The 20,611-nt window shown below is 49.1% G+C and overlaps 2 protein-coding genes across 2 annotated transcripts; one reads left to right on the top strand and one right to left on the bottom strand.

Moving 5' to 3' along the window:
• Window positions 1-408: 408 nt before the first annotated feature.
• Mpi (mannose phosphate isomerase) lies at window positions 409-8,693 on the top strand. Its single transcript, XM_021171674.2, has 8 exons — window positions 409-460; window positions 890-1,017; window positions 2,171-2,371; window positions 3,798-3,939; window positions 4,267-4,449; window positions 6,412-6,585; window positions 7,565-7,773; window positions 8,029-8,693. The coding sequence occupies exons 1-8, from the start codon at window positions 445-447 to the stop codon at window positions 8,245-8,247; spliced, it is 1,272 nt and encodes a 423-aa protein (XP_021027333.1). The 5' UTR covers window positions 409-444; the 3' UTR covers window positions 8,248-8,693.
• Window positions 8,694-9,746: 1,053 nt separating this feature from the next.
• Fam219b (family with sequence similarity 219 member B) lies at window positions 9,747-15,356 on the bottom strand. Its single transcript, XM_021171683.2, has 5 exons — window positions 15,100-15,356; window positions 14,828-14,915; window positions 14,049-14,126; window positions 13,643-13,691; window positions 9,747-12,293 (listed from the first exon to the last, which is right to left on the bottom strand). Exons 1-5 carry the CDS (start codon window positions 15,311-15,313, stop codon window positions 12,129-12,131), a joined length of 594 nt encoding a protein of 197 aa, XP_021027342.1. The 5' UTR covers window positions 15,314-15,356; the 3' UTR covers window positions 9,747-12,128.
• Between the last annotated feature and the right edge of the window lie 5,255 nt (window positions 15,357-20,611).

The following is a 20,611-nucleotide window of genomic DNA, read 5'->3' as shown; positions in this document are numbered from 1 at the left end:
GTTGTAACAGGGCTGGTCTCAAACTCAAGACAAGCTTTCTGCTTTGGCTCCCTAACTACAGGAATAATAGGAGTGTGCCACTATGCTTCGCTATTTATTGCCTTTTAACACACTAATAAGATTTATTGAATTACTTCCCTTCTCTAGACTAAAGGCCCCGAAAAAGCACAAAAGTAGTGCTATTTTGTTCTCTGATGTATGCTTGGAACAATCTGTGATACTTAGCGAGTTCTCAGTACTTACATACGGATAAAAGAAGGCTGAGACAGGACTGTTGAAACCAAGAGTAAGGGACAATGCTTTTAGGCAACAGACTCTCCTGACTGCTCAGGTAGGAGGCGGTGGGCTCTGCAAACTACATTTCCCGTGAAGCTCCGCGCGCAGAAAAAGCGGAGGCTGCTGGGAAGAACTTACGTTCCTGAAGCCGGGTTTCAGGCAACTGGGATGGCGAGTCCGAGAGGTGAGCCGTTGACCCGTGTTAGCTATCTTGGTGGTGGTCGCGTCCTGGGGACCTATACTGGCAAGACGTAGCGGATCGTGACCATTCCTGTGGTCGCTGAGCACAAGGATAGGATCTGGGGTGGGTAGTACAGCCGGGGGTCGTATCACTCGAATCACTTCGGGACTGACCGCTTGCAGAGAGATGAGTCGTTAGTTCCTTTTCCTTCCCCATCACCCCAACTCAATTCTTCTCCGTGGCAGAGAAGATCCGTATCTGCCAATCTCACAGATAGGAATATCGACGATTGTGAAAGAGAGGAGTGACCTTCCACAAGTCATAGACTCTGTGTCTATGGCCTTAGATTCCCCTCCCCCATTCCTGGTTCCCCAGCACTAGGGCCAGGTCTGAAGAGTGGAATGGCAGCTAACCTTCTGTCTGTGTCCCCAGTGTTCCCACTTTCCTGTGTGGTGCAGCAGTATGCCTGGGGGAAGGTGGGCTCCAAAAGTGAAGTGGCATGCCTGCTGGCTAGCAGTGATCCACTGGCCCAGATCTCAGAGGACAAGCCATATGCAGAGGTAAGACCCTGACTGCACATCAGTCCACTTTACCGTGAGACCAAAGGATCTGACACAAGCCATATGGATCAGTTGGGAGGGATCTCTGTAGCCTGTAGATGTTCTCTTGGTTCTGGGATCCGTGCAAATACATGCACAAAGGAAGCATAATCAGCACTGCAATCACAGAACTAGGGAGGTTGAAGGAGGAGAATCTGTCTGATCTCTCCTCCAAGATCCTGTCTCATATAAGGGAGGATAAAATATCTGGGACAGCCCACCACACGCACACACAGAGGGGTGGGGGAGAGAGAGAGAGAGAGTGAGTTTGTTTCTCTATGTGTTTCTCTGTCTTGAAACTTGTTCTGTAGACTAGGCTGGCCTTTAACTCAAGAGATCTGGCTGCCTCTGCCTCCCAAGTGCTGGGATCAAAGGCGTGCACCACCACACCCGGCTTTGTTTTGATTTTTTGAGAACTTGTCTCAGAGTGCCCAGGCTGGCTTCAAACTTGCTGTACAATTGAGAATGACCTCGAATGTCCAATCTCTTGGCCTCTGTGTTCTGAGTGCTAGGACTAAAGATATGTAACAGCAGTCCTAGTCATAAACAAGTGTTTGACTTTCATTAATTTTTTTCTTTAAAATTTATTTTTAATTATTTTATATTGCGTATAGGTGTGTTTGTGGACATGCGGTTATGTGCGTGTGAATGCAGGTGCCTGTGGAGGTCAGAAACCTTGGGTCTCCTGGAGCTGGAGTCATAGAAGGTTGTGAGCCTCTTGATGTGGGTGCTGGAAACTGACTGGTAGTGCTTTGGAAGAGCAGTAAGATCTCTTAACCAATGAGCCATTTCTCCAGTTCCCTAATGTTTTATTTAATATCAATCCCAAATTTATTCCTTCTTATGGGGAGAGAACAATCAAAACAGGAAAGTTATGTCTTTTGAGACTAAAATAAATGAGCACTAGCCCCTCACAGATCTGTTGTTGAGAGTCGTGCTTTCGGAGACGTTGGAGTGTCTGGACAGACGATTGGACAGTAGAGCACCTCCTTTCTGTACGTGAGGCCCTGGGTTTGATCCCCAAGAGCACCTCATAAGCGGATACCGATACATGCTTCATACTTCCAGGGCTGTCAGCTGCTTCCTTTTTTTCTCAACTTTCCTGTTCTTCCAGCTGTGGATGGGGACACACCCCCGGGGAGATGCCAAGATCCTTGACAACCGTATTTCCCAGAAGACCTTAGGCCAGTGGATTGCTGAAAACCCGGACTGCTTAGGCTCAAAGGTCAAGAACACCTTTAATGGGAAGCTGCCCTTCCTCTTCAAAGTGCTGTCGGTGGACACGGCCCTGTCTATCCAGGCACACCCTAACAAGGTACGGGGTCAGAGGGTGCAGAGGTCAGGGTAGGGAAGGGCTTTTGGGGGGACCTCCCCACAGATACTAGTGCTGCTTCCCTCCACCCATACTAGGCTCTAGCGAAATTCAAGTCTTACTAACAGCAGCTTGGCTGCTCGGGCGCACATGCTGGTGACACATACAGAAGCTAAGTGCAAGTGGACAACTGACTGGCCTATGCCAAGACAGAGTCTCTAAGTTTGTCCTTGGCTTCCCCTCCCCCCAGCCTAGGTCTATTCTTATCTGCCATTGCCCCGCCTGGCTCTCTTGGAGAGTTCAATTCCGGAATTCCAGGACAGGGCAGGCACCCCAGCTGCTGCCTCAGCTGCACCCCATCGTGGAAGCTTCTCACAGCCTGGCTTACACAGTCTGACTAAACTCTTTTTAAAATACTTATTTTTATTTTATGTGTATGAGTGTTTTGCCTTCATGTGTAGGCCTGTGCACTCCAGGAGTAGAGTGTGTGGGGAGGCCAGAAGAGGGCTTTGAGTTCCCTCAGATTGGAGATACAGATAGTCATGAGCTGCTGTGTGGGTGCAAGGAGCTGAACCCAGGTCCTCTGCAAGAGCAATCGGTGCTCTTAATCACAGAGCTATAGCTCCAGGACCTTTTTTTTTTTTTTTTTTTTTGGTTTTTCGAGACATGGTTTCTCTGTATAGCCCTGGCTGTCCTGGAACTCACTTTGTAGATCAGGCTGGCCTCAAACTCAGAAATCTGCCTGCCTCTGCCTCCCAAGTGCTGGGACTAAAGGCGTGTGTTACCACGCCTGGCTTCCAGGACCTTTTTAAAAAGATTATTTTATGTGTTTGAATGTTTGCCTCCATGTATGTGTGTACATCACATGCATGCTTGGTGCCTTTGGAAGAAAGAAGAGGCCATCAGAGCCACTAGAACTGGAGATACAGATGGTTGTGAGCCACCATGTGGATGCTGGGAAAAGAACCTGAGCCCTCTGCCAGAGCCGCAAGTGCTCTTAACCACTGAGCCATTTCTCCAACCCGTAATTTGGGGATTTTTAAAGATCTTACAAAGCCCAAGCTGGCCTCAAATGCATTATGTAGCTGAGGATGACCTGAGACTCCAGATATTTCTAACTCTACCTCCCCCTAAATCATTTACCCACATCACACAACTTATGTGCCTGCTGTTTAGGGTTCCTGGCCCCAGGCCAGGCCTCTTAATGCCTCTTAATTAAGTCTGTCCAAGCTCTTCCCTGGCCCATGTTTCTGCCCTGGGTAGGCTGAACCCCAAGTTTCTGCATGATGCCTTGACTGCGATCATTGCCAGAGGTAAGAAGCCACTGTTTTCTGGTAAATGGAGCAGTGGGCAGCAGCGACTGCAGAGGCTGGTACTCCTAATGATGGTAGCTGTACCCCAATTGTTCTCCTCCACTGCCCATCCACAGGAGCTGGCAGAGAAGCTGCATCTCCAGGCTCCAGAGCACTACCCTGATGCCAACCACAAGCCAGAAATGGCCATTGCCCTTACCTCCTTCCAGGGCTTGTGTGGTTTCCGGCCAGTGGAGGAGATTGTGACCTTTATGAAGAGTAAGGTTGGGTGGGAATGCTGAGGGTACATGTACTGGGCCTGGAACATAGGAGGAGCCTGGGCCAGAGGGGAAATAGAGACAGTGAGGCTTAATATCGTAGGGACTAAAGGGATCTTGGCCTCATGAGGCAGTCTTAGGGACCAGTGGGCCAGAGAGTGAGACCAGGCTCAGGTGTGGTTGCTGAGGGCTGGTGGTGAGCCATGTCTATACAGCAAGGTTTGGGTAGCGCTACTGGGTCTTTGGTTAGGGGTGCAGTGGGAGGACCTCACTTCTTCGTGTCCTGTCTCCCCATTCTTGACATCTCCTTGCCCTGGCCACCCTGCAGAGGTGCCTGAGTTCCAGTTGCTGATTGGAGACGATGCCACAGCACAGCTGAAGGAGAGCGTGGGTGGGGATACTGAGGCCATGGCTTCCGCTCTGAGGAACTGCTTTTCCCAGCTGATGAAGAGTGAGAAGAAGGTGGTGGTGGAGCAGCTTAACCTGTTGGTGAAAAGGATCTCCCAGCAAGGTGGGTGTGGCCTGGGTGGGTGTGGCCTGGGTGGGTGTGGCAGGGGCCTGGCTGGGTTCACTGCCCAAGGCTGGGATGAGGCATGGAGACAGGATTGCTGGCCCTTTTCACCAAGCAGGACACGAAAAGGGGCCAAATTTAGATGGTCCTAAGATCGGCTGCTACCGTCTCTTTCCCAGTCTTGGTGGAGTTGAGGCCCCAGGGTGAGTGCTTCTAGACTGGTTTCCTTGAGGTGGTTGGAAGCAGACTGGCCTAGAGGATCCTATCAGGGCCCTCTCTCCAGGCGTTCCCAGATTCTTCCCAATTCTCCAGCTGCTTGCTGTGGGGCAGACTTGCATTTAGGGGGCTAGGGAGCAGAAAGCACATCCTTTGCTAGAGGACTCAAGCCTTGTGCTCTGAACCATCAGCCTCTTCCTTAAAACCCTCCGAGATGTCTGACCTTGGGCTAACAGAGTTCAGGAAATGACCAAGGCGGGTGTGGTCATGTCTCTGTTGTCCTGCAGAGTCAACACACACAGTGAGAAACGAGGCTGGCAGAGTCTCAGCCAGGAGCTTACCTGGCAGCTCCTCAATGTAACCTTAGCTCCTTGCCCGACTGGCCAGCTCCTTCTCCAGGCAGCCCTAGACCCCTCTTGCGGTTCAGTCTTTGCCTAAGTCGGCTGTGTGACTTGGGTGTCACAGCCGTTTTCTCTCACCTGTGCATGCCCCCTTGTTCTGTGTCGTGGTTTGGAGTATCTTACCTGCTTGCATACTCTTAGAGAACCTTGGCCTGCGCTCTGTTCTGACATCCAAGTATGCAGGGACTCCTTACCACCATGTGTTCACTTGCTCAAACTGGGGAATCTCCAGGCCAGAGACTTCATGTTCCTCCCAGTGTTTAGCTGAGTAGGCACTGAGCAAGTATCTATAGAAGACGGAAACCACCCTCCCACTTGAACATTGCTTTCTTTATTGTGAGTCCTGCACATTCTGAATACACTCCTCCTTTATCTGCGTGTTCCAGGAAACTCAGCTCACCCTGCTCCTGCCCCTGCCCTCCCAAGACACCTCCCTCCTCCCTCTGGCCCAGGCTGAGAGCCTCTTCTCTTGGTCAGTTACCAGGGCACATTTTGGCCCATAGCACATTGTGCCCTATGCTTTCTGAGGTAGGCAACCATCCCAGTTTGCTAAGATGGACAGACTTCCTGAGACATGGAAGGGAGCTGAAGTGCTAACAAAGGCGAAGTCCTTGGTTAGTAGGGAATTTGACACTCTCCATGAAGCTTTCGGGTTACCTCCCTGTCTGTAATAGATTTTGAGCTTAAGAGCAATAAGTGGTCCCTAATTGGGAGACTGTTTCTGGGTAATTGTCTGGAGACAATGTTTTTTGTCAAAATGTAAACTGGAGATGCTAGTGGTATATGTGTTTTAAATATTTTTCATATAATTTTCCCCCATACCTCCCTTTGAGACGAAGTTTCCTGTACCGAAGGCTGGCCTCAAACGTGTTATATAGGCAAGAATGGTCTTACTGTTCTGACACTCCTCCCTCCATCTTCCGGGTGCTGGGATTGCAGCCATGTGCCACCATCCCTGTTTCTTTGTGGGGCAGAGGATCAAACCTAGGGTTTCATGCATGTTGGGCAAGCACTCTACCAACTAAGGTACGTCCCTAGCCTGTATCATTTGAGACAGGGTCATACTCTGCAGTCCAGTCTGTCTACCCCTCACGGTGAGCCTTCTGTCTTGGTGCTAGGATTATAGCTGTGTACCACAATGCCCAGCTGTTGTAGCCAGGCCAGACCTGTGCATGGTTGAGGTGAGAGATGATATTTTTGTGCAAAGATGAGGGATGTTTAGGAGAGGCCCAGCCTAAGAGCTGCATTTGTCAGGCAGGGACTGTTCACCAAGGCTCCCTCGTCAGGGTAAAGCTGTGGATACCATGTGTGTCTTAGTGGCCTTGGGATGCTCTGTGACCCTCAGTATTTGACGGAAACAGCACGGACGACATTTATGGGAAGCTCTTACTGCAGCTGCACCAACAGCACCCGGGTGATATCGGATGTTTCGCCATCTACTTCCTGAACCTGCTCACCTTGAAGCCTGGAGAAGCCATGTTTCTGGATGCCAACGTGCCCCATGCCTACCTAAAGGGAGGTGAGCCCATTTCAGTAGTAAGCCCCAGGGCCACCCACCTTGGACCTTGTTTGTTCATATGGCTGAAAGAGAGAGGTTGGTGACCTCAGGGTGACTGAGCCAGTATGGATGGTAGTAGCTGCCAGCTGGGCGGTAGATACTGCTCACAATCTGCCACTAGCTACAAGTTCTGATGTTAAGCCCCTTTGATGAGTGTGGAAATCTGAGACAAGCCACACTGGACAAAGCTGCTGTTCTCACTTGTGACTGCAAACCAACGCTACCTGCCTGGAGAGATTTTTACACTAAAATATGGGTGATGCAACAAAAGGATGCTCTTTGTGTGTGAATGCAGGTGCACATGGACCAAAGGATGTGCAAGGAGCTCAGGAACCTGGGGGTTGGAGGTTCATCCTCATTCTACTTGGTTTGAGGGTCTCTTTTGTTTTGATTTTGTTTCTTTTTCTGGTTTTTTAACCACATACTCCTATCTAGCTGGCAGTGAACTTGCAGAGATTCTCTTGTCTCCCCGAAGGACTGCTGAGATTACCACCATTGTGCTACACACTGGCATTAATGTGGGGTCTTGGCATTTGACCTCAGGTGCTCATGCTTGCATTTTTGCCCAGTGAGCCTCCCTTTTTATTGCTGTTCTTGTTTTAAGACAGGGTCTCCACTCTGTAGCCCAGGCTGGCCTCAAACGTGTGGCACCCTCTCCCCCCTTCAGCCTGTGAGTGCTGTGATTATAGGCGTGAACCACCATGTCTGACTGGATGTCCCGTTTGACTGTTTGCAGGATTCTGTTGCAGAATTCTTGCTAATGCAGGGGCTAACATAATTTGGGGCCTGATACCTTCACATATTTTCTTACAATGCTATTCACACATTTTAACCCAATTCATAGGCATTCACATGGCCTAAGCTAGGAGGCCCAGCCCTGGAGAGCCAACTTCCATGGCGTACTTCACCATCTTATTACATGACATTTCTCTGTCTCTAGACTGCGTGGAATGCATGGCATGTTCGGACAATACTGTGCGTGCTGGCCTGACACCCAAATTCATTGATGTGCCAACCCTGTGTGAAATGCTCAACTACACGCCTAGCCCCAGCAATGACAGGCTGTTTGCCCCAGCACAGAGTCAGGATGACCCCTATCTCTCGATCTATGACCCCCCTGTGCCAGACTTCACTGTTATGAAGATGGAGGTGAGTAGGTGGGCCAGGAAGGGTCCTGAATAGCATGTGAAGCTTACATGGGTAGACCTGGGGCTGGATTTCCTGTCAAGCCCACTCAGTCGGGGCAGCCACAGAGCCCATCTGTCTCTCTGCCAGGCACCAGATGTGGGCCCTCGTAGTGCCAAGAGCCTGAATAATGGGAAAGGAGGCAGCCAAGCCCCTGAGGTGGTCTAGAACCCAGGAGCAGAGTGCAAATTATACTATTCTATCACTTCTTTCTGACAGGTCCCTAGCTCTGTCGTTGAATACAAAGTCTCGACACTAGACTCTGCCAGCATCCTTCTGATGGTCCAAGGGACAGTGACAGCTATCATACGTTCCACCCATGCAGAAATCCCTCTGTATCGTGGTAGAGTCCTCTTCATTGCAGCCAATGAGAGTGTCTTACTGAAGATTATTGTGCCCAAGGATCTGCTGATATTCCGGGCCTGCTGTCTGCTGTAGAGACTAGTTCTTAGTCTCTCTGCCTACTACTGGATCCTGGCCAGCTCCATATTTCAGGTCTAGCCCAATCCCTGTCCCTGTTGTGCACTCTTTGAATGTATACTGGATTAGAAGTAGTAAGTTTGGCATTAGTAACTCCAGGAGCATGCCCAGGCTGGACCATCTTCAGGACAAGGTTTCTGTATGAAGCCTGAGGCCTGCCACTCCTCTGTACCCTCTCAACACTCTGTTACCTCTGAGCCAGGTGTGTCCACCAAAGCGGCAACCACTCTGCTCTAGCTGAGGTGCTAGGCTAACAAAGCATGCATCCCCCAGCATTAGCTCAGCATGCTCTCAGCTGCAGAGAAGGGAAGGGGAGGGAAGGGAAGGGGTAGGCCAGTGGATTAATGAAGCGCATTCCCTCTAGCTCCGTCGTCAAAGTAATTAAAGATCACTTGTGTTGAGGATACAGAGTGAAGAGCAGTCAGCCTTTGGTATGCCTGTCCCTGATGTGGGAGGAAAGAGCTCTCTGATGATGTCCAGGTTTGGTTTGAATTCTTCATACAGCTTCGTGGGGGTGGGCAGGCTGGATTCCAGAATGCTTTTACAGGAAGGGGTGGGAGAGGAAGCCAGCTCCAGCCTCAGTTGGACAGCTTGCAGGGAGACCTTCTGCTCCTGTAGTTGACTTTTTCTGAGACTGCCTTCATGTTCCAAAGGTTGGCTTTGGAGTTCAGCTTCTGCTTCCTAATGGCTCCTGGTGTTTGCACATGGTTATGTATGTGCACATACATGCACCTGCGTGTTACTCCTCAAGAACCGTCTACCTTTTTTTGAGACAGGGTCTCTCACTGGTTTGGAATTCACCAGTTCAGCTAGACTACTAACTAGCAGGTCTCAGTGGTCCTTCATCTTGACCTCCTCAGAACTGGGATTACAGGTGTGTGCCACTACTTTTGGCTTCTTATTTGGGTGCTTGGGGTGAGGGCTCAGGGATTTGAACTCGGGTCCTCATACTTGCATGGTAAGTACTCTAACCACTGAGCCATCCTCCTAGCCCCTTTATGTGTTGTTGAGGTTATCATACAGCTCAGGCTAGTGCCATGTACGGGGCTGGGAGACAACTCAGCGGTTAAAAAGTGCTTGCTGTCTTTGCAGAGAGCCCAGGTCTCATTCCCAGTTCCCATGTGGTGCTCACAATTGTAATTCCAGTCCTAAGAGATTTGACGCCTCTTCTGACTTCTGTGGACTCTTGCACCTGCATACACGTAGTACACACACACTTAAGTGTACCCCCACCCCCATACACACACTTAAGTGTACCCCCCCACCTCCGCCCCATACACACATAAGATTTAAAACCAAAGCTGGCTTTTAATCCCAGCACTTGGGAGGCAGAGGTAGGTGGATCTCTTAAATTTGAGGTCAGCCTGGTCTAAGTTTGAGTGAGTTCCAGGATAGCTAAGGTTACACAGAAAAACTGTATCAAACCAACCAAACCAAACAGTGCAGCACAATACAGCTCACTACCAGGACTGAATTTATTATAACAGACTGTGAAAGTGCAAGCCAAGAAAGAGGACTGAGGAGCAGTGTAAACGTGGGGGAGGCACTCCTGAGGAGGCTCAGATGCCCTCCTTCCCAGGACAGCCTCCCGCAGAACACCCAGCCCTCGGAATTAAGGCAGTTAGGGTGTGGGCACCTCTGTGCCTTTATTGGTGTTATTTTTGTCTGACCCCTAACAGCTGCCCACTTCTACCCCTCCTAGCTGGGCACTACTGAGCTTTTCCACAAGTAATGCTTTTCCACACGAGGCCACCTAGCTCGAGAACTTTCCTTCCGGGGACAGTTCTAGCCAAGCACCTCAATGTTAACTACAGCAACAACTACCCCAGAGAGTGTGGTTTCAGGGGCACTGCCCACCCCCAGGAGCTGCCAAATGTCCAGGCTACTCTGTTTTAACCAAATAGAAATAGAACTCCACACTTAAGTTCCACAAGCACTTGTGGCCTCACTGAGCCCTACCACCGTCTTTCTCTACTCTGTCCTATCTCTATTCCCTTTGCACATGAGGACTCCACCTCTGCGGAGTCCTAGAAGCCTGGATATGGTCTGTATTCCTTCCCTGCAGGCCATACAGAATGTGAGATCCTTGCACAGAGTTGCAGACTCCCACTGCAGAGCACAGGCAGCATCTATGACCCAACCCAAGAACCAAGTAGATGTGCCTCTGGCTTCTGTCCCATCTTCCCTCCTGTGATGCTGCCAAGCAGTCGAGTAAAAAGCCCCTAGACATCTTTTCAGCCTTCCACAGCCTGAGAGCAACAACAAAACCCCCTGCTAGGCACTGGCAACAATCATGAGGACAGGTTTGTGGCCAAGTAATAGGGAAAGCCTTATCTTTTGATCTTACCTTTTTTGCTACTACCTATGAAAGGACGTAGCAGGCATATCATTCCTCCTAAGCCTCCAGTAATCACTGAACAGGACAGTCACATGTAGTGCCCAACCCCTAACTCTGACTATTGCCGCCCCTTATACTGGGAACCCTATCTACCCCAAGCCTCACCACACACCTGGGTAAGATAAAACAAAGAGGCCAGGCGGTGGTGGCGCACGCCTTTAATCCCAGCACTTGGGAGGCAGGGGCAGGTGGATTTCTGAGTTCAAGGCCAGCCTGGTCTACAGAGTAAGTTCCAGGACAGCCGAGGCTACACAGAGAAACCCTGTCTTGAAAAACCAAAACCAAAACCAAAAAACAAACAAACAAACAAAAAAAAAACCAAAGAAGAGGACCCAGGAGGAGGGGACTGGGAAAACTAAATTCCAAGAAGACGCTTAGTACTGAGTCTCAGGCTTGGGGTTTAGCTGTGTTCTCTCAGAGGCATTTTTGTTCTGTGCATCACCAGCCCTAGCCTTGCACAGGCTAGGCAAGTGCTCTACCAGCCCTGTGCTGGGGAGAGGAATGTGCCTTGTTAGAGGGAAGGCCCCCTTGCACTGCAGATTCATCAACTCAAGTAGGGTCCAGGAGCTGGCTTAAGTCTCCCCTTCCCATCCTGTCTAAACATTTCCATGTAGGCCAGAGTCACACAGCTACACCAGGACATTGGCTCTCATCCATCAATACTTCTCAAAAGCTTACACAGCTAACCATAGGAAGGCACTAACTTCCCAGCAGCTCCCTCTGCTGGTAATCACAAAACTGCAGGTTTCTGCCAATCCAATTTTTACCTCAAAACAACAACAACAAAAAAAAAATTCGGAAAAACTCTCCAATGCCTAGGAACTACAGATAAATAAACATATACGACAGAGCGGTTCTCTTCTAACGGGGGAAGGGCCAACAGAGTTACTAAGCCCATCCAGACAGCAGGACCAGCAGAATGGCCCAAGTTCAGAGGTTCTGAAAGCCACAGTCCCACTCCATCATTAAGTTAGATTCCTTGCTGTAACCTAAGGAACAACCCACTTGGCGCTTCCCAGTTGTATTCTTTGAGATTCCTCCTGCAAGCCATAAAGTGCTGCTCTCTGCCTCTCACCATACTCCCCAGCACAGCCTGAGTGAAGCAGAGTTCGTTCTTTCTTCGCCCTCCTCAGGACAAGTCAGAACCTCTGTAAATGGTTTTCTTAGCAATCAGCATAAGAACCTCCGGAAGTTTCTCCTCTCTCCCTTATTAAAGTGGTTTCCTGAAACTGCCAATGGGAACCTGCCGACTTTCACCTATCACCTATGACCCAGACGGGGGCCTCTGACATGAGAAGCACCAGGCGAGGGCTCCCTGTAGGCCACTGGCCTGACCAGAGGTCAATGCCTCCAGCGGTTCTAGGCTGGCGGTGATACCCAGTGCACTGAGTATCACTGTGAAGGGCCATCGGGGCCATCAGCCCATCCTGGAGGGCTATGGCTACTGGAGGGTACAGGAAGAATCCCCAAGACAGCACCAGCAGCAAGAACACGCGGAAGAAGCAATAGGCTTAGGAGGAATGAGGTCCAGGTCCTCATCATCTGGAATCTCATCCAGGTGATATCCATCCTGCAGCAGCTGCCGGCTCACATCCTGGTTCACCTGCTAAAGGAAGAGGACAGAAGTGTAAAACAGGATGCGAGGCATACAGAGCTGCTGCCTAAAGGCAGGTCCCTCCTCTACCTAGCCCCAGGCCGCTGCACATCCTGCATTACAGAAGGATCGCCCTTTCTCTGCAGTGTCTTTCCAGCAGTGAGGAACTCCCCAGAGGCTCACTGAGAACCAGCCAGGCTTCTCTTTAAAAATCTGTCACCCAGATATCCATGTCAAGATTGAAGAATATGGGGCTGTCCTCTGTGGTGGTGCATGCCTTTGATCCCAGCACTTGGGAGACAGGCAGGCAGTTCTGAGTTCAAGGCAAGCCCGGTCTATAGAGCGAGTTCCAGGACAGCCAGGGCTATGTAGAGAGAGGAAGGTTGACAACAGAAAACTAGGCTGGAGTATTAGAGGTATATGTGGAACCTGGTAGGGGACAGCTTTGTCTGCTAGTTCCTTCTGTGCTGGCAGGGCTAGGTTCCTGCAAAGCCAGCCTGCTTTCACCAGGGTGCTGGTAGGCAGGACATCAATGATGCTAGGAAATTTTAAGACTTGTGATTCTTGACAGAATTTCCTTAGTTTTTGACAATCTTAATGTCTTAGACATATAAGGAGGGTACAATGTGCAAGCTGTTTTCTCCTTTGCAAAACTGAGATTAACCAATGACTCCTAGTAGAATAAAGAAGAGCTACCCAGTGCAGCCATGTCCCTAACTGCAGCTCCTTTGTACTTGTACTGGCACATGGTACCATGCCTGGTTGAGAATTTTCTGTCTCTTTGGTTCTCACTGGGACAATCACTCTAGAAAGATGTCCTAAAGACCAGCCTAGGAGGTGTGCTCAGACTATTGCCAGAGATGGAACTGAAGAAAGCAAGCTCAGTGAAGATGGGTGGGGGAGGGTTGAATGCTGACTCAGAGAAAAAAAGGGAAGCCTTGAGTTACCTTTCAACACTGGAAGGCAAACCTATGACCAGTGGGTCCAGGCTGCAAGAAACAGAAGACCTGGAAACTACCCAAAGAGGGCAGCAAGCAATGCTTAGATGTAATGAGTGACCAATCACAAGAAGCATTCCAGCACAGTTTATGGACACTTAGCCGGAACTTAGAAAGAGGATTCCAAGATTATGGACTTGACATCACTTCTAGCTCTGAGGATATATAGTCTCCTGAATTTCAACAGCCATCCTAAGATGCCTGTCTGTCTTTGCTTAGGGAAGAGGGCATAGTGGAAGACTAGAGAGCAGAGTGGAATCTAGCACCGTGCTGTGCAAACAGAGGCAGCACAAACATTTTGGCAGTGGTGGGTGGTGACCTGCCTGCAGCCTGACCCTGCACAGATAGGCGCTCTGGACTTGCCTCTGCAGAGGAATACCCGGAGGAATATCTGGATTCCAGCTCCCCATCACTAGGAGAAGAGGAAGACAATCAGTTCAGGGGACATCTCTGTGGCACAGCTGCAAATGGCGAGGGCATGCAAGGGGGTCTGAAGGACTTGTGAAGCAAAGACTGCACACCAGAGAACTCAAGCCCAGAGTCCCAGTGAGCACCAATGGCTCCCAGAGGTGATTCTCGCTAAAAGTGCAAGCCCAATAGGACAGGAACTCTTCCAGCCATGCCATCCCTGGAAGGGACAGCAGTCAAAAGAGAGCAGCTCTGGAGTGTACATGAAGGGCCTTGGGGGAGATAGGCAGCAGGCAAGGGCGTCAAGCACTCTGCTGAGCTATTCAAGTCACTGCCGACTGTTTCCAAGGAAAGCACTCACCTGTCAGAGTCAAGGGACACCAGGTTTTCATCTGGACTCTGGCTAAGAGCAGTGTAGCCCTTGTTAAACTTCACTGACCTGAGATGGGGCGGGGAAGAAAGCAGAGGCATTTCACAGGGAAGGCCAGAGCCCTGGTCCCTATGCAGAAAGAACTGAGTGGACTATTCCAGACTTTCCTTCTACCCGGTCACAGCCCGGTCAGTCACCACAACCTGCTGCTCTATGCAGTTGGCCCCGGCTCCTCGGATTCTTTTCTGGCCCACTCTACTGCACTGAAAGCTCCTAGGAAAGGCCCACCTCCCCATTTCAGGAACCAGGTAAAAAGCATCTGTCCACCTTAGCCTGAGGATCCCAGGCAAGTCACATTTGAGTTTCAGCTATAATCAGCTATGTGAGGTCCTATTCAACTCTAAGAGGGTATCATTCTGCTTTTAAAAAACAAACAAAAAAAACTCCAAAAATACTGCATGGGCTCTCCATCTTCACTCCTGGGACTCCAGCAACCATCTCGTCCTTTAATGAATATCCTATCTGTGCACTGATGCAACTCCCCTTTTACAAAGTCTATTTTGTGACTTTTCTATTTTGCACAGTCTTAAAAAAAAAGGAGTAGAGGTAGTTCCAGTTCTCACACTCCCACCCATCCCCATCCCTCCTAGTTCCCATTCTTAAGATACCAGCAAATAAGCTAGCTAGCTCAACAGTGCCCTGATTCCCAAGCAGGAAGGGATAAGGCCTTTGAACGCTGCTGACACAGAGGAAGTAAAGCCCAGTGAGACCTTTTCCCTGAAGAATCGGGGCGGTTCGTCAAGGCACCCAGCATGCCCTTTCTCCGCAGAACGGCCTTGGCATGGTCCCGGTGCTTCTCTGGAAGTCAAAGGGTCTTATGTCAGCCAGGTCTTCCCCATTCCGCTGCTTTCCGGGCTGTCGGGGACAGGAGAGGGCTGCACCTAAACCCCCTCCCCTCTGGGGATCACGGGGCTCTAGGGATCAACCCCAGGCCACAGCAGCCCGCGAGGGCAGAGACCTTCATGCAGCCCACTGCACTCACTCAGCTTAGCCTGAATGGAAGGTGCGCGTGTCACCAAGTAGGGTCCCCGCTTCTCCATGGCGGGGGGCGGGCGTTCCCCGAGCCGGAGGGCCGCGCCGCCGCTCTGTCCGGAGGGCAGCCCCGCAGTTCCTGCCACGCTGTCGGGAGCCGCGCCAAGCTGAGACCCCTGGGTGGACATCCGCACCGCATGCCCGCGGAGCTCGTCGGTCGCCATGACCCGTCCCGCCCCGCCCCGCCCCGCTCCGCCAGTGGCCAGACCGGCTCGGGGAAGAACGAATGACAAGACGTACACTCCTTTAGAAAGATGGCGACGCGCAGGCGCGGGTTTGCCTTGGCGCTTTCCGGCGGCCTGCTGCGGAGAGAGCATCAAGGTTCCGCCCTTCCCGTCAGGAACTGGCCAGCCCAGGTCTTGCCTTTCAGGTACTCTGAGACCCGAAGTCTGTCTGAGCCTGTTGATGTGCAAGACGTCAGTTCAATCTATAGTCAAGTAAAATGACACATGGTAGGCTAGCGGGTTGTGCCGACCCAAGTCGCGTCGCGGGCCTCTTTCACCGCAGCCGGGGCTGCTCATATGAAGGGGCTACAGGGCCCTTCTCTAGAAAACAGGCCTGGGAGGGTCAGGATTTACCCACGGCATCCTACACAAATCAAATGCCACCGGTTTTTGATTTCTTGCCTGCTCGAGACCTTGGCAACAGCTGGCTCTTTGTTTGTTTGTTTTGTTTTTCTTTGTTTTTTGTTTTTTTCCCGAGGCAGGATTTCTCTGCCCTGGCTGTCCTAGAACTCACTCTGTAGACCAGGCTGGCCTCGAACTCAGAAATCCGCCTGCCTCTGCCTGGGATTAAAGTGCTGGGATTAAAGGCATGCACCACAGCTGGCTCTCTTTAGGCATATTTTCACATTTAAATACAATTTTGGGGCTGGAATTATATAGCCCAGAGATAGACTCCTTGCCTGGCATGCAAATAGGCCTCCCTCCCTCTCTCTTTTGGTGGTAAAATGGGAAGCTAAGAATGATGGTGCACACCTGTAAGCTCAGGACAAGGGAGGTGGAGGCCGAGTTCATGACAAACCTGGGCTATAAATCCTTGTCTTTAAAAAAAAAAAAAGAACGAAGGTCCTGCAGTAACAAAAATAAATTGGACGCCAGCAAGCAGGGTGAAAGTGCACTCTTGAGTCTGTGTGGCAGGGTACAAGGCTGTGTCAAGACTCTTGACTCTGGCCCCCCAAGGGATGTGCTTGTGTCTGGCTGGAAATAAGCTCCAGATCCTTGTAGAAACTGCCAAATATCGCGAGACTGTTCCATGGCTAACACATTGTCGAAGGGTAGGTCAATATTGTACAGCCAAAACCCCCAGGGACAAAAGAACAAAAAATGCTGCATAGGAGAAAAAGAAGCATTTGGGATCAGAGCTTTTGAAAAAAAAAAATCAGATTTGATAAAACCTATGCTATCTTGTGAATTCTGCCCCAAACTATCTGCTGGACTTCTTTTATTTTTAGGCAGAATCTCGCTATGTAGCTTAGTCTGGCCTTAAACTCACAATCCCCCTGCTTTGGTTTCCCAGGTACTGGAATTGCAGGTTTACACGCCATTCCCAGCTGTTGGGATTGTTTACTTCCAGAAACACACAACTCAGTTTATTGTTCAGCCGGGGAATACAGCTCAGTTGTGGAATGTTGCCTAACACACATGAAGCCGAGTTCATTTCCAAAATAAGTGAGACAATTTCGTTGGAGTAAGATCACTATCCACAAGATCTGGCTAATCCACAAAACTCCAAGTCACCAGACTGAAACTGACCTGAGAAATCAAGGTGAAAGAAATAATCAGATAGGCCAAACCAGTTTCATTTGTGTGACAGCATAGCTTTCTATGCCTCAATTCTTCTTCTTCTTCTTTTTTTTTTTTTTTTCTTCCCCAAGACAGGGTTTCTCTGAGTAGCCTGTGTTGTTCTGGAACTCACTCTGTAGACCAGGCTGGCCTCGAACCCAGGAATCCGCCTGCCTCTGTCTCCCAAGTGCAAGGATTAAAGGTGTGGGGCACCACTGGCGGGCTGCCTCAACTGCCTCAATTCTTTCTTAGAAAAAATAACCAGAAGTTACCTGTATTGGTCAGTTTTGTTTCCTTTGTCTCCCTGCCCTAGGCTTCTAAGCAGAGCAAAGTAATCACCCAATCCATCCTTTTGTTTCTGCCCCTGTGTGGTCTATAAACACACCTTACAACTCTGCTCTTTGGAAACAATGAAAACGAAGTTGCCTAATTTAAGGGGTGGGGGTGGAGGACCCAGGGCGTACTTAGCAGTAAAACATTTTTGCCTTGGAGACAGACAATCCTCACCCTCACTGTTAAATTGTAATTTTGTCTCAAGAAAAGTGATATTTGGTAGATAAGAGTTTAACACAGGTCTGAATCTAAACCCCATTTCCTACCTTACTGCTACATTCTACTGTTTGCCTTAATCTGGTAGCAAGATATGAAAAGCTAGAACAAGATGTCTCAGCCAGAGGCATTTGCCACTATGCCAGACAAACCAAACCTGAGTTTGATTTACCCAGTGGAGAGAACTGAATCTTATAAGTTGTTCCCCTGAACTCCACACACTCATTTAAATGAAATAAAAAAACTTGGAGGGGAGGGGGGGAGGAGCTACAATATGGCTGGTAGGGTGGCAAACACCTTCAATTCCAGCCCTCAGGAAGCAGAGCAGGCAGATCTGAGTTTGAGACCAGCCTGGTCTAGAACAGCCAGGGCCACACAGAGAAACCCTGTCTTGAAATACAAAACAAAAAGCCAGGATCATGTCTCCTGAGAGGGATATAATTAAAATTCCACATGGCACAGAGGGGGGTTTTTTTGTTGCTGTCTGGCCTGGAACTATGTAGACCAGGCTGGCTTTGGACTCAGTGGTCCACATGGCTGTTTCTTGAGTGTGGAGCTAAACACAAGTGCCACCATGAGTGAACTGCAAGACACGCAGATTATAGGATGGGCTGGACTCTGCGAAAATATGAACTGTATTTTATACCTTTTTTTTTTTTTTTTTTTTTGCTAGATAACTTGTGTGCACAGGTGTGAAAGTCAGAGTAACTTTCATGATTTGGGCTCTCCTGTTGTAGCTGTGGAGACTGAACTCAGGTCATCCATCATGCTTCAGAGCGAGCACCCTCACCCACTGAGCCATCTTGCTGGCCTGAAAGCATATATTCTTCAAAGTTGATTCAAAATAATGTGGAGTTGGGAGGGAAAAAGTCAGGAGCTGGTGGTAGGTGGGAATGTATAAAACTACTCTACCTCAGTTAATGGTCTGCAGCAGCAGTGCTCAACCTGTGGCTCACAACCCCTGAGGGAGGGGGTGTATGTCAAAAGACCCTTTCATGTGGGTTGCCTAAGACCATCCAAAAGCAGGTATTTACATTACAATTCATAACAGCAGCAACACTGCAGTTATTAAGTAGCAATGAAATTAACTTCATAGTTGGGGGTAGGGATTCCTGCATCAGGAAGGTCTAGAATACTGCTCTATAGTCTAAAGATGCTCTTCTAAACAAGTCAACCTTCAGCCTATTTTATACTCCAAGGACCTTCCCTGGGAAACCCTTCCCATTAGTTTCACTCTTGTTATGGTCCAACGGCTCGGCCTCCCTCCCTGCTTTCCTTCCTGTTTATTGCTCTGTTGTCAGCGTTGGCATGTCTGGTACAGGAGGCATTCAATGTCTGTAGCATGAAGACCATTACAGCATCACCTTATACACAAGTATATTATACACCTGGTAGAGAGACAGGAACTGTTTTCTCCTTGGTTCCATCCATGGCCATGAGGAAACAGACTATTTTAGTAAGTCTGTATTCTGTGTTAAGAGCCTGGATGGGTGCGGGGTACACACCTATAATTCTAGCACTGGGAAGTAGAGGCATGAGGATTAGGAGAGCTTCGAGGAAACAAAAATCCTTTCTTCCTGCTCCAGTGGTAAAAAGACCAAACATATGACAGTTAGGTAACCTTTGGGGTCCAGCATTAACACCCTACCCTAATTCTTAAGGCTTTAACTAAAATGGCACTTCCTTTAATGCCTTTTATGTTCATACTACCTGAATGAACTTTTCATTCACAGAACTTTTTTTTTTTTTTTTTTTTTTAAAGATTTATTTATTTATTATATGTAAGTACACTGTAGCTGTCTTCAGACACTCCAGAAGAGGGAGTCAGATCTCGTTACGGATGGTTGTGAGCCACCATGTGGTTGCTGGGATTTGAACTCCAGACCTTCAGAAGAGCAGTCGGGTGCTCTTACCCACTGAGCCATCTCACCAGCCCCCTCACAGAACTTTTAAATTTGCTATATTAGGGAGGAGTTTTTAATATTTCTTAATGTTTCTTCCTACAAACACAGAATTCTCTAAGAACAGGACATCAGCATGAGGCCCTGGGATGAGTCATCTAAATAATATCTGGAGGAACATGAAGAGTGTCTGGAGGAAACAAAAAAGCAACAGCATGGGTTTTTTTTTTACAGTAGTTTTTCTTCTTGCTCCTCCTTTTTTTTTTTTTTTGAGACAAGGTTTCTCTGCGTAGCCCTGGCTGTCCTGGAACTCACTCTGTAGACCAGGCTGGCCTCGAACTCAGAAATCCACCTGCCTCTGCTTCCCAAGTGCTTGGACTAAAAGTGTGTGCCATCACCCCCTGGCCAATTCTTTTTTTTACTTATTTATTTTATGTATATGAGTACACTGTAGCTGTCTTCAGATGCATCAGAAGAGGGCATCATCGGACCCCATTACAGATGGTTGTAAGCCACCATGTGGTTGCTGGGAATTGAACTCAGGACCTCTGGAAAAACAATCAGTGCTCTGAACTGCTAAGCCATCTCACCAGTTCCCCAATTCTAGTTCTTAACCAGGGATGTTATGAGAGGTCTTCTGGTAGGGAATCAAATTTTATTAAAGGTGAGAGTAAAACTAGAGCATCGTAGGTTTCATGGTTGAACAAGTGTTGAACATGCTGATGTTCACACTCAACAAGCTTGATGCACATCTTTTTTTTTTTTTTTGGTTTTTCGAGACAGGGTTTCTCTGTGTAGCCCTGGCTGTCCTGGAACTCACTTTGTAGACCAGGCTGGCCTCGAACTCAGAAATCCGCCTGCCTCTGCCTCCCCGAGTGCTGGGATTAAAGGCGTGCGCCACCACGCCCGGCTCTTTTTTTTTTTTTTAAAGATTTATTTATTATATGTAAGTACACTGTAGCTGTTTTCAGACACTCCAGAAGAGGGAGTCAGATCTCTTTGCAGATGGTTGTGAGCCACCATGTGGTTGCTGGGATTTGAACTCCGGACCTTCGGAAGAGCAGTCGGGTGCTCTTACCCACTGAGCCATTTCACCAGCCCGATGCACATCTTTAAAACAACAAAAATCAAACTTACGAAAATTCCCAGCAGCATCTACATTTAACTTAATACTGTTTTCCTGTTGAAGTAACACAGCTGTCATGCTGTCCCACAGACCTGTAAGCAG

Source organism: Mus caroli, unplaced genomic scaffold, assembly GCF_978045245.1.
Source record: "Mus caroli unplaced genomic scaffold, Mus_caroli_1 scaffold_11, whole genome shotgun sequence".
Classification (NCBI taxonomy): domain Eukaryota; kingdom Metazoa; phylum Chordata; class Mammalia; order Rodentia; family Muridae; genus Mus; species Mus caroli.
Note: the sequence above shows the minus strand (reverse complement) of the source record. Positions and strands in the feature narration are given on the sequence as shown.

Excerpts from the sequence above, each read along its gene's own strand:
- Mpi (XM_021171674.2), top strand. Across the intron at positions 3,940-4,266 it reads GATTGTGACCTTTATGAAGA|AGGTGCCTGAGTTCCAGTTG; the intron begins GTAAGGTTGGGT and ends GCCACCCTGCAG. Across the intron at positions 4,450-6,411 it reads GAAAAGGATCTCCCAGCAAG|TATTTGACGGAAACAGCACG; the intron begins GTGGGTGTGGCC and ends TGTGACCCTCAG.
- Fam219b (XM_021171683.2), bottom strand. The coding sequence starts at position 15,313 with ATGGCGACCGACGAGCTCCGCGGGCATGCGGTGCGGATGTCCACCCAG. Across the intron at positions 14,127-14,827 it reads CCCGATTCTTCAGGGAAAAG|GTCAGTGAAGTTTAACAAGG; the intron begins GTCTCACTGGGC and ends GCCCCATCTCAG. Across the intron at positions 13,692-14,048 it reads GTGTCCCTTGACTCTGACAG|TGATGGGGAGCTGGAATCCA; the intron begins GTGAGTGCTTTC and ends CTCTTCTCCTAG.